The following is a 13250-nucleotide window of genomic DNA, read 5'->3' as shown; positions in this document are numbered from 1 at the left end:
CATTCAATGACTTGTCCACAAAAGCACATCAAGGCACAAAACATTTATTGCAGCACTGTTTGCAATTTCAAAAATTTGGAAACATCCAGGGGCACCTGGGTGGCTCAGTGGGTTAAGCATCTGCCTTTGGCTCAGGCTGGTGCTAGGATTGAGCCCCACATCAGGCTCCCTGCTCAATGGGGAGTCTGCTTCTCCAATCTCTCTCTCTCTCAAAGAAATAAATAAAATCTTTTTTAAAAAAAGTTTAATTTTAATTTTTAATCCCTTTATTTTTTTGAAGATTTTATTTATTTATTCATGAGACACGCAGAGAAAGAGGCAGAGACACAGGCAGAGGGAGAAGTAGCCTCCTTGTGAGGAGCCTGATGCAAGACTTGATCCCAGGATAACGGGATCACAACCTGAGCCAAAGGCAGGCGCTCAACCACTGAGCCACCCAGGTGCCCCTTGAATCTCTTTAATTTGAAATTCTCAAGTCACAGAAAAGTTGAACAAAGTATGAAATGAACATTGAAACCCATTTGCCTAAAGTCACTTGGTATGATTAAAAAGATTGCTTTTATTAGCACGTCAACAAAAGTTTCAAACCTAAATAAAACTGATTCTAGCAGATTGGATGGATGTACTCATTAAATCCACATAACATGGTACATATTCTAACATTGTAGACCACCAGTCAGCACACACTACACCACTCATAAAATAAACAGCTAAAACCTAGAACTGACTGCTTACCTAGGTAGGGAGAAAAATTATACCCAAGAATTATACCCAAATACTTGCAATCTCTGCCTTTCAAATGGTAGATCCAGGAATCAAATGTAATAAACACAAGGGAAGGCAGCCCCTATGGGGCAGGAGCCACAATCCTGCTTCAGAAGAGCAGGAACTGCAGAGAAATGATCTTCCCAGAGAAGCAAAGAGAGAGAAACCAAAAATTACTGCTTTCCACACACGAAGTTCCCCATTAACTTGTGCAAGACAGGGAGACTCACTCTTTCCTGCTGGCGCTTCACTCTGTACTGTTTGAGCTGTTCTTCCAGCCGTTTCCGAGCCTGAAGTCGGACCAGCTCCTCCTTCTCCAGGGGCAGGGAAGCCTCTATTGAACCTGTGGTGAGGAAATGACCATTTAAAAACTTATAAAGTGCCAGGGCACAGAGGACAGATCAGAACAGCATTGGCTGTTTTGTATTCAGTTGCCAATTAAATTTGAGCTTCAAACAATGTCTCGCCTTTTCATTTGAAAGAGCTATTTCAAAAAAAAAAAAGAAAGAGCTATTTCCTGATAGAGACAACTGTGAGCCTACCAGCCTGCCAGGAGAAGATCCACTGGCAAAGTACAGGGTCTGTGCTCATGCTACCAGCATGCCCTCCCTACCGGCATTCAGCTGGTAAACTGGACACGAGTCACCTGTGACTTGTAGCAACCAAAGAGGTGAGAATCTACAGTCAGTGCCACCGCCGAGCGTTCAGAGGCTCCAGGACCCTCAGCTTCCACTTAGCTCCCAGTGTGCGCAAGACATTGCATAGGAGCATGTGGAAAGTAGTGTCCATGGAACTGTGCCCAGGGACCACAAGCATGTGGTCAGGAGACACCAAATCTGCTCTCTTCACACAGTTACATCTGTGGATACAATCTGACCCATAGTTCATCTAAATTTCAAAGCAAAATCAAAGGTAAGCAAACAAGAAGTACTCAGACGTTACTAAGGAAAAAACTGTTCACAGTGACCCATTCAGGACTCACCTCAAAGTGAAGGCCGAGCAGGAGCTGGTTACCTCAGTTTCCTGACAGAGGCGACTCCAGTCCAGGGACCATGCTCAAGGACAGGAGGGGAAATGACAACTTTTTGGCCAAAGCAGAATTTCAAATATCTTACAACCCCAATCTTCTATTTTTGAGTAATAAAAAGGCTGAACAGTGAGCAAAAGGTACGACAGCCACAGGATTCTCAAACACACAGCAGCCGTGCACCTGAGTTTGGTCGAGGGCACAGGCAGGGTCAGCTCTCTGCTGATGAGAGCAGGGAAATGTCATAGTGTAACCACTTTACAGACAGCACCATCTTTCAATGTGGATTCTGAGAAGATAAGCAGCTGTTGTTTTAAATAATCCCTGAAACCTGAGGGGCGCCTGGGTGGCTCCATTAAGCATCCAACTCTTGGTTTTGGCTCAGGTCACAATCTCAGGGTCGTGAGGTTAAGCCAGTAGAGAGCCTGCTAAGATTCTCATGCTCCCTCTGTTCCTCCCCCTCACTTGCAAGCACACACTCCTGCCAAAATAAATAAAAATCTTAAAAAAATAATAACTTTAACACCTGAGCAACTGCCAAGAACTTCACTAGGAAGTCACCAAGTCATTACCAATGTGTGTAGTGATCACTGAAAAGGCCTGGTTCTTTTCACAAGGCTAAGGGGTCCACATGGCAAACACCTAGGGGTACATGTCCCAAGTCAGCAGGCTCAGGGCTGGGTGAATGCTTACCAAGGGGGGTCAGCAGCAGGGCTTAGGACTCACAGATCCCTATAGTCAAGAATCCAGACTTTTACATGACAGCTCTGGACTTCAATGTTGATAGCTAAGGTTTATTATTTTTTTTAAAGTAAGCTCTACACCCAATGTGAGGCTCTAACTCACAACCCCGAGATCAAGAGTCACATGCTCCACCAATGAGCCAGCCAGGCGCCCCTAAATTTACAGAAATCTTAAAACACAATGCAGCCCTAGTAAAATAATGCCTGTAAAGAAAGGGGCAAGCAATCCAAAAGAAAAATGGGCCAAACAAACCAACAGACAATTCACAGAAAAGAATGCCTAAATGGCCAACAGGTAGAAGATGCCCAAATTATCAGAGAAGTGCAAGCTCCAAACTAAAGTACCAAAGCAGCATCATGGCACAGCCAGTAGGCTGGTGAAACTGGAAACAGCACCTATGGGCCAGAGAGAGCCTGTGCCTTCTCAGGGTCATTAGTGGCATGGAGAGAGGGCTATACATGTCATTGCTTCTGAGAAATAGCCCACAGAAATTCCAGCACCCACAATGTGGACACCTGTGCCAAGGCACTCTCTGCAGCATTAGTCATACATGGACGAAGAGATGCAGGAAGCCCCCACCGCCCCCCTTCCTGGCCACGATAGGGGCTCCTGACCAGCCTGGAAAGAATGAATCTGGAGCTTTATCAGACAGCATGGGGCAATCTCCACATGATAACACTAAACAGGAAATATAGAATGTGATAATATAATCCTTTTTTTAAAATACAATGACCGAAGCCTGGCCATCTGCAGAGGCCTGGAAAGGATCATGTGAGAATGTGGCTTACTTGGAGGGGAGGGGAATGAGAGTCATGTGTGGTACGATCCCATTACATAAGATCACATAGGTCTGTGTATGACAAATGTGCTAGAGACAGGCCTATAAGTTTCCAGGGCTCAAGGCTGCCAGTTTGTGACCCGTTCACCTCTGGGTCCCCACACTGATTAAAATAACTCAGAAAAGAAAGTCGTTAAGGTTTAACTCCCCACTGACTGCTTGCTCACCGTCCAGGATAAAAAAAAAGACATTTCGCACAGTCCTTTAAACCCAGACCTAGGGATGCCTGGGGGGCTCAGTCAGTGACAGGTCTGCCTTTGGCTTAGATCATGATCCTGGGATCGAGGCCCATGTCAGGCTCCCTGCAAAGCAGGCTCCCTCTCCCTCTGTGTGCTCTCACCTCACTCCAAATAAATAAAAATAAAATCTTTTAAAAAAATAATAAATAAATAAGCCCAGATCTTGAGTACCGTCCCAGGATCAACCATGAAGAAGTGTTATGTTCTCTCTAAAAGGGAGCCACTTACTAAATGCACAACCCACCACAGTGATAAAACAGTGAAGACAGAGGGACGGGCAGCAAGCCGGTCAGGGCACATGCCTCTGATGGTGGTGAGCAACAAGGAACATGGGAGGAGGGGCGAGGGGGAGTGGGGAAGAGCCCGGTGGGAACAGATGCTTACACAGTTGCGTTTCTTGCATAGGAAGACTGAGTCTGAGAGACTGCAAAGCTTCTTTTCTAACACTGCCCTCAGCACTAGTCCCCTGAGACTTCCTTAGGTTGTCATGGAAACCAGCCACACCTGGAGAGGCATCAGGACCCACTGGGCTTGTGGGGGTCCCAAGAGATGACGAAGGATCTGGGATTGGCAGCATCGGCCCATTCTGACAGGTGTTGACCTTGCTGGGAACATCCAGGTCTCCATCTCTGTCTGAAGCTCTGTGCACCTCGATACCAGCACCTGAAAAGACAGCATGCTAGGGGCATCATGGTTTTAACAACTACATCAAGTTCTTCAGACACGCAGCTAAAACAGGACAGAAGGGACTTGGGGTACGTGAGCATGTGCTATCTCCATGTCCTAAGAGATCCTTCACTCTGGGAGGAGAGCAGGCCTCACTCTCCTCAAGTCAGTGGGAATCACACAAGTGGTGTGGCTGCTTATCTGTGGAATCATGGTCGTGGGATTTAAGTAGAAATGTTTTCTTCTCATTTAAAGGAGAGCAATGCGAAATCCTATGAAAGTCTGTTTTCAAAAAATAGCAAAAGAAATAATTGCTACAAACACAGCTAACAGCGTTCCTAACAGGAGCTGGAAACTGCTAACCAGAGCCATAGCCTCACACTGACATGGGGCAGTTCCAAAGTTGTTTCAAAGCATAAGTTTATTCTCCAAAATAAGAAATCTAAGGCAAAAAGGTACATTAGCTGATCCAAACAATTACACCAAAGCTGAGCACAGAGTCTGTGCTTCTGTCTGATGAACACTTGCTAGATAAAAACCCAAGTTTAACCAGTGATGACTATATACCCACATATCCAGCTCAGTTTCACCCACTAACATCATTATACACAGATTTGTCATACGCTAACAAAACCTACTTCAAAAGCAAACAAAAAACAAAACCTATTACCTTGTCAAAAGAAAAAAAAGACTTCTTATAATTAAATGATTTTTACCTTCCCTGCCCCCTCACCCCAGTGGGGGAGCCAGTTGGCAGTCAAGAACCAAGATGGTGCCAGAGGGAGGAAGGGAAGGCCCAGGAATCTCTGGGTGTGGTTCCAGAAGTTCCCAAGTACAGAAAGGCCTTAGCCTCCCACAGGGATCCCATCACTGGGATCCCTTGCCGTACCCAAGAGGCATCCAGGAAATTGCCTTTTGCCAAGCAAATTTAAATGGGTTTCTGACACTCAAAATGTGAGTTCCAACCAATACAGCAACTCACTGTCACGCTTCCCTGGGAGGAAAAAGAGAATACAAACGGGGCACCACAGACTCAAAGCTGGACTCGGCCCTGACCCAACCATCTGCTCCTCTGCAAACATCCCTTCGGCTCCATGTTGGGTGAGGAGGAAAGGGAGTCTGCATTTCAGATACAAGGTAACTGGGTCAATACCACTTTCTGATGGACTTAGAGATCTGAGAGAGTTTCTACATCTTCCCATTAACATAACAAAATAATTTTTTGTACATTATTTTGCCCATTTAAAAAATGTGAAAGAGGGATCCCTGGGTGGCTCAGCGGTTTAGCACCTGCCTTTGGCCCAGGGCGCGATCCTGGAGTCCCGGGATCGATCCCACGTCAGGCTCCTGGCATGGAGCCTGCTTCTCCTTCTGCCTGTATCTCTGCCTCTCTCTCTCTCTCTCTCTCTATCATAAATAAATAAATAAATCTTTAAAAAATAAAAAAATAGGGATCCCTGGGTGGCGCAGCGGTTTAGCGCTGCCTTTGGCCCAGGGCGCGATCCTGGAGACCCGGGATCGAATCCCACATCGGGCTCCCGGTGCATGGAGCCTGCTTCTCCCTCTGCCTATGTCTCTGCCTCTCTCTCTCTCTCTCTCTCTCAATGTGTGACTATCATAAATAAATAATAAATAAATAAATAAATAAATAAATAAATAAATAAATAAATAAAGTGAAAGAAGGCCCCCAAAACATTAAGACTATTGTTCCTGGGACACCTGGGTGGCTCAGCGGTTGAGCGTCTGCCTTTGGCCCAGGGACGCCTGGATGGCCCAGTGGTTGAGCGTGATCCTAGAGACCTGGGATCGAGTCCCACATCGGGTTCCCTGCATGGAGCCTGCTTCTCCCTCTGCCTATGTCTCTGCCTCTCTCTCTCCGTGTCTCTCATGAATAAATAAATAAAATCTTTAAAAAAAAAAAAAAAAAGACTATTGTTCCCAAACACAAGCCAAATTGTGGATAAACAAGTAACAAAGATGACAATGATAAAATATGGCTCCTACCACTTCCCAGAGCATCTGAGTACTTGTGTTTTATGCACCATTTCTTTCAGTCTCACAAGTACCCTAAGGCGTGTGCATCATTAATCTTCCATTACACAAGAAGTAAAATGGGATCAAACAAGAACTCTGCTTCATCGTCTTAGTGACATTTAAGAGCTGAATCCTGCTGCCGAATCCTTGGTTTTGGGCACTTGCTTTTACCAACCTGCCTGGCACTGAAGGAGCAGTAATCAACCAAACCATTTTAGGTGCCTGAATATCACTTGCAAGAACAGAATGCAATTTCTGCTACAAACCAGTACGTATATACTCTATGACTTTCAAACACACTATGACTTTCTGACCATCCCAAAATAGCAAGGGGTATAAGAACCGAGTGAATTCACCCCATAGTTCTAATGCACGAATAAGCCATCAGCTAACATGGAAATGTGGTCCAATAATCCCTAGATCACTAGTGGATCGTTTCTGGATAGTTAGTGAAGTTAGTGAAACTTGGGCAACCAACCAACAAAAAAGGTAGGATGTTAGGCAGGGAAGAACGCAGTCAGTGAAGACTCACAGAAGCCTTAAAGGAGAGAAACATCGATGCTGCATCCTCCTGGAGCAGCACATGGGACAGCTCCTATTCTGTTTAACATGCACAGTACTTGATTTAAAGTTGATGTTTAAATCATCTGATTAGTAAAAACACATTCTAAACATAAAGTTCACTATGGTCTTAAACACCACAGTCTTGTTCCAAAGTGCAAGATGATCCACATCCTCCTATTTAAAGACAAAATATCAGCAGTGCAGAGTAACCAGTGACTTACACTGAGCTTTGTCCCATTGGTTAGGTGGCACCAGTGAGTTTGGGGGCTTGGGGAGGGCCTCCGGGTGAGCTGGGGTGCCACTGCTGGATCCAGCTGGCATTCTGTCCATGGTCAGAACGGCACAGGCTGAGCTGAGACTTGAGGGTCACAAGTAAGATGCTGGCAGGTTTGGTTTCGGCCATCAGCAGCAACCAAGAGCTTCTGGGAAGGGCCGTACTAGGCTTTCCATTCGGGGGAAATCTAGTCTCATAAGTGGCTTGAAATCAAACCAAGTAATATCATGGTACCTGATGGGGGGGGGAAACAAAGTATTATGAAGTTTCATTTGTCAGATCTGAGTAATTCCAAGACTAACATCTGGCTCCCAATTCACTGCTACATAATAAACATATATGTATTCATTCAACAGATAACCCTTGAGTACCTACAATATCCCAGTTTTTTTTTTTTTTTTTTTAATATCCCAGGTTTTGAGGATAAAATGCTGAACTAGCCACACCAGGACCCATTCCCGAAGGTGCTTAATGTCTATACTGGTGCTGGCTCAGGGCCACCCCGCAAGGCCAGAGCACAGGGAGCCTCCTAGCAGAGGCAGGGTTCAGGAAGCTGTGGAACTGAGTTTCTTGTTAAGATTGAAGCAATTTGAGTGAAATAACCACATGTGGCCAGTGACTTCTATACTGGACACTCAGGCCTAAGCACTCACAGGGCCACAAGAGCCAGCTCCCCTCCCAGGAGGCCTGACCTGATGGTGGAAGATGCAAGTACATGGAACATGGAAACTCTACACCATATAGGAAGAAGCATTGGGCGGCGGAGGTGGGGGCGGGGGGGTTGTTACACATGGAAATGTAGCCACCTGGGAATCAGGGTCCAGAGAAGGCATCTCACAGCAGGTGACCAGTCTCGTCTTTTTGCTTTTAGCCCATCCTGCTAGGCTAAGTTGTTGTTGTTGTTGTTGTTGTTGTTGTTTTAAGATTTTTTTTTCAAAGATTTTATTTATTTATTCATGAGAGACACAGAGAGAGAGAGAGAGGCAGAGACACAGGCAGAGGGAGAAGCAGGTTCCCCACAGGGAGCCTGATGCGGGACTCATCCCCAGACCTGGGATCACTCCTTGAGCCAAAGGCAGACAGACACTCAACCTAGGCGTCCCATTGCTAGGCTAGGAAGCAGAACTTTGCCCAAAATCTGGCAATTGGTTGCCATTTTGGAAGTGCAACAAGCATGTTCATAATCTGTTCCTCATCACCAGGTAAAGTGTGAGCCACCATTCCTTCTGTAGAGATGACAGCATCTACATCCCTTAAAGTAAGTTTCACGTTATCCTATATACTGTTCTGTGTTTCATGAGTCAGGACAAAAATTTACATAACTTCTTTCTCCAGCTTACAAATCCTATATAGACATCGCAGGTAAGAGCCTAAGCAGTGGCCCACAAGAGAAGAGGCTGATGATGATGCTGACTCCACAACAGGAGGATGTGGGTGTGCCTCTTTATCTACAAGTCTCTCTTGCCATACCCCATGAACAGGCACCCACTGGTGACTGACATAACCTGGTCTACCCATGCATCAAGTGACTAGTGATGGCAGTCTGCCCTGTGTAAACCCAGGAGTGTCTAGCTTGCAGCTCTAATAATCCACACGTTCCACTCTGCTGCCTAGTACCTTACAGGCCAAAGATGCAATGGTTCAGTAGTGGTGCTAATACAACTATGAAAAGGTTGCATGTACCATCAGAGGTAAAACCAGCCCTATGGGTTATACTAGAAAGAACCATGGATAGCATGTGTGACAATAGTGGTAATTACAATCCCACCAGCTAACTGAAAAGCACTGGGTGCCAGCGTGGCTTATGCTGTCTCACTTATGTAAATATTTGAAGACTGAAACAATACCTGGATCACAGAAATGAAGGGAGTTACCGAGGCTGGCTAGAACATGATCCTGTCTGCAATGAGGTTGGGGAGGGGTAGGGAGAGACAAACAGGCTCTTGGGAGGTTCCCTATCTGTCCCCAAACATCCCATGGAGCCCTCCAAAAATCACCATTTCACAGGGTCCCAGCTCCACAGAAAACCCCTTGGCTACTATAGATGGCTGATCCTATAGAGAAGATGCCCACAAAGCAAGACAAGGCACATCAGCAAAAGGACAGCCAGGCTGTCCCCTTCTTGGCAAGCTTGCCACTTCAAGAACATGTGGCAACAAATAGAGTGGAACACGGAATCAACTGTCACTGCACAGGGCACACTGTATGTGCTGGTCATCCTGATATGTTCCTTAACAAGAGAAAATGTGGGCAGCCCAAGTGGCTCAGCGGTTTAGCACCACCTTCGGCCCAGGGAGTGATCCTGGAGACCCAGGATGGAGTCCCGCATCGGGCTCCCTGCATGGAGCCTGCTTCTCCCTCTGCCTGTGTCTCTGCCCCTCTCTCTCTCTCTCTCTCTCTCTCTCTCTCTGCATGTCTCTCATGAATAAGTAAATAAATAAGTCTTAAAAAAGAAAAAAAAAGAGAGAAAATGTGCACATTTTGCTTTCAAATGTCTTGTGGAGGCAAGGGTGAAGATGTGTAGATCACCTTTCCCCGTGATGCCTGAAAGGGTAACAAAATGGCAAATGAGCATTTTTCAGGCAGAGGTTGGTCCCTCTGCCATGGATGCCTCTTCCCCCTTGACCACCAGGCAAATTCCCAAGGATTCGTCCATGTCCACCATTCAGCACTGCTCTCAAGTCTCTCCTGGCCCTCTGGTAGAGTACCTACCTAGCTCACTTGCTTCTGCCATCGAGCTAACCCCTCTGTGCACACCATACTGCGAATGTGTGTGCGCCCATCTCCTCCAACATGCTGTAAGAAGCCAGAAGCAGAAACCACCGCTCCAAGTCTGCCCTGCTCCTCAAACATCCCCTACTCTGAGCGATGTTCAACTCAGACTACTAACTTCAAGCTTTGGCTCTGCCAAGTTCCACCCCTTAGTAATCAAGCTAATGGTTCAACAACAAAACAGTGTTTGCCTCCTGAACATCAAAACTGCCTTTTCAAATACAGGAAAACTAACTATTCCTACCAAAAAAAACTTGGAAGCTATGGTTCCACTGAGAGACAAAGAAAGCCCCTGGGAGTTATAAACCTGCAGAGCAGTAACAGCCACATCCCAAACGAGCAGTGTCACCTGGGTAAGAAGGAAGAGCAGGGCAGCCAGACAGACTTCACTCCCATCCTAGAGACAGGACACACCAACCAGATGCGGGAAGGCAGAGGGACCAACTTCTGCTCAGGAGAACTGGCCACCAAGGCAAGCAGTGACCACAACACTGCACCCTGACGCTGTCCAGGAAAGAGAAACTGTGGCTGACACGCTCCACCTCCACCAAACAGGCCACCTGAGCCCGACGCTGTCACATACTCCACTCATTTAGTTCCCTTTATTTGAATTTCTTGATACTCAAGAAACCTGACTCCCAAGAGGTCCTACTGGCTTCAGAGTTGGATGCAGCAGCCCTCCACAACATGAGACCCTGGCACTCAGAGATGAGTCCTGTTCATGGGCAGCTCCTCCTGAAGCCGGACACAACAGACAGAACTCCCTGGCTACCCAGAGCAGCCTCTGCTGAGGTGGCATTTCCCTGAAGGCAAGAAGCTGCCATTCTCTATGCTCAGTCTCAGGTAAATTTTACTTAGCATCATGTCTCAGTTGTCAGGGTCTCATTCCCTCACTGCTGACAAAACAGGGCAAGAAGGGTCAGACAGCGGGGAGAGCAGCACAAGGAAGCTGTTATTAGTAATGTGCATTCCAGTTCGAGATTTAAAAACAAATTAAAGTATCAGTATGATCACAGTACTATTTTGGACCACCTGCATTCTGCTGTGCTCCTGGAGGGAAAAGACAGAATGACGCCACCACGTATAAAGTGTTCCAAACTCAGAATTCATGCCATCTGACATGGAGGGACCTCACAGCCAGAACACGGTCTTGGGCATGTGTGTGTGACTTCTGGCTTCCCCCTAGAGCAGATCGTATGAGTTCCAGATACGTATCATGGCTCCAGGCACTGCGCCTTGCATAAGTTTCCACTGGCAATGACAAATAGCATGGCCAGAGAGAAAACAGGATTTCCTTAAGAAAATAACATCTAATTGAGGCCATACCAGTGACCACAGGTAAACAGCGACAGTGTGCAAAGGCTCTGTACAGCAGTGTTCTGTAAAGGGTGGGCTCCAGGGCCAGTCCTGACTCCTGCACCCTCAGCTATGAGGTCTGGGCAGATTTCTTAACCCCTTGTAGCTGACTTCCTCATCACCAAGATGAGAAAGAATAAAAATCATGCCAAGATTAAGTGGATTAGCACAGCACAGGTCTGTCCCATGTCCTCAATAGATGGTCACTGTTATTATGAGTGTTGTTTTCCCTTGGACCGCTGCTTGTCAACTCTGACAACTGAAGCCACCTCAAGACATTCTCACTTAGGAAAGGGTGCTGCTCAAGGCAACTGGCCAAAACGAAATGAAATAACAACAAACCAAAAAGGCTACTTTTGAATTTCAGTAATGTTGGATGAGTTTTATTTTCTTTTCTTGGCATTCAAGGTATGTTCACTGAAAGCTCTCGCTCCAGTAAAAGGCTGGCAATGTTAAGGGAACTTAAAAAAAATTTTTAAATGCATGAGTCACCTGTAAATGGCAGACTACGTCACAGCGGTTTTCAATCACTCGGACACTAAAACTCAAGCCTCTTACAATGAACTAGGAAGCTGCCTACCATCTGGCTCCTCCCTACGCTGCATCTTAGTCGACACCCCACCATTATCCTGCCTTTGTATAATGCTCCTGACAAACTTCTCTCCGAAGTCCAGCCAAGTTCCTCGCCCTCGAGGTCACCGCACTGCCGCTCAACCGGCCTGAGACACTCTTGCCCCAGGGTAGCCCTGCCGGCAGGAGGGCTCAGGGGGGCAGGCCCCGCACCAGGAGGCCCTGACCCCGCCCCGCGGCCCGCTGCACGAGGCCAGGCCGTGCACCTGCTCTGCCCGGGGCCATGCGCACCCCCAGCCACCGGGCCTCCCGACGCCGGGTCACGGTCGTCACCGCGACAGGACTTCTGCGACAGGACACAGCCTCCCGCCGCGCATCCCGCCGGGTTCCGCGCACACAGCGCTCCGGAACGGCTCGCCCGGCGGCTCTTCGGGCTGCCAGCCCCGCCAACAACGCCGCAGGCCGGTTCCAGGCCCCGCGTCAACCAACAGCGAGCGGCCGGAGCGACACGGGGCGGAGCCGCTCCGGGGGGAGCCTGGGCTGGCCCTCCGCGCCCGCCGGGACCAGGCGCCCGGCCTCAGCCTCCACTGCGCCGCGGCTCTCCGCCCCCCGGCCCCGCCCCCGGCGGCCCCGTGCCCTCCCAGGCCGGAGCACCCGCCTGGGCACCTGCCCGCGACCCTCACCCGGGTGCCGCGGAAGCTTCGGCGGCCGCGCTGCTCCAGCGGAGACGTGGCCGCGAGAGGGGCGGGGCGCGGGGAGGTGACGAGCTAGAACCGTCGGGAAACAACCCGTGCGCGCTGCCTCCGTTCCGGAAGACAGACGTCCTCTCCCGCCTGCAGACAGCGCCCTCAGGCCGGGCAGCCCCGACCGAGGCGTGGAATCCGAGAGCCCACCCACAACTGACGCGACACAGATTTCCGAAAGTATGCGGGTATCTGCCGGGTGGAAGCGCAACTTCTGGACTCGCAGGATCTACTCTGGCAGGAAGCTAGAGGAGCAAACTTCCGGCGGAAGTGGCGTGGCCAGGGCGCGGAGCTCCGCCCCGTCCCGCCCACCTGTCAGGCTGTGGGCGTGGTCGCGTCGGCCCGGCCCGGCCCGGCCCGGCCCCGTTGGGGGCGTGGCCAGGTGGTGCCTGCGGAAGGCGGGGGCCGGGGGCCGGGGGCCGGGGGCCGGGGGCGTGCGGCTGGGGTCACGCGGCTGGTCTCTGCGGACCCCCAGCCCCGCGCCCCGCACCCCACCTCCGGGCCTCTTCTCAGTCATGTTTCAGGTGCCAAAGCAAGAGTGACTCCCCCTGTGGGGCCACAGCAATGTCCTACCTTTTCAAGCAACAAAACGTCGTTGGCCTGGGGCCTGAGGGGCAGTGAAGGCCTGTTCTTTGTTGTCTTTATGGATATCAACTTT

The 13250-nt window shown here is 48.9% G+C and overlaps 1 protein-coding gene across 4 annotated transcripts in view; it reads right to left on the bottom strand.

Annotated features, from left to right (window-relative positions):
* GOLGA3 (golgin A3) overlaps positions 1–12671 on the bottom strand; it is a 42799-nt gene extending 30128 nt beyond the window's left edge. Inside the window, exons 1-4 of one of the 4 annotated variants that reach the window (XM_025473462.3) lie at positions 12533–12671; positions 7099–7385; positions 3998–4276; positions 996–1108 (exon numbers count right to left, since the gene is read on the bottom strand). In XM_025473462.3, the coding sequence (XP_025329247.3) occupies positions 996–1108; positions 3998–4276; positions 7099–7207 (501 nt within the window). In that variant the 5' untranslated portion in view covers positions 7208–7385; positions 12533–12671. Of the gene's footprint in view, positions 1–995; positions 1109–3997; positions 4277–7098; positions 7386–7957; positions 8395–12532 lie in introns of those variants that run through there. The other 3 variants (XM_025473463.3, XM_049102167.1, XM_049102166.1) reach the window with 3 other exon arrangements.
* Positions 12672–13250: the final 579 nt, after the last annotated feature.

This window comes from Canis lupus, chromosome 26, assembly GCF_003254725.2.
Source record: "Canis lupus dingo isolate Sandy chromosome 26, ASM325472v2, whole genome shotgun sequence".
Classification (NCBI taxonomy): Eukaryota; Metazoa; Chordata; class Mammalia; order Carnivora; family Canidae; genus Canis; species Canis lupus.
This window is presented reverse-complemented; position numbering and strand designations above follow the sequence as displayed.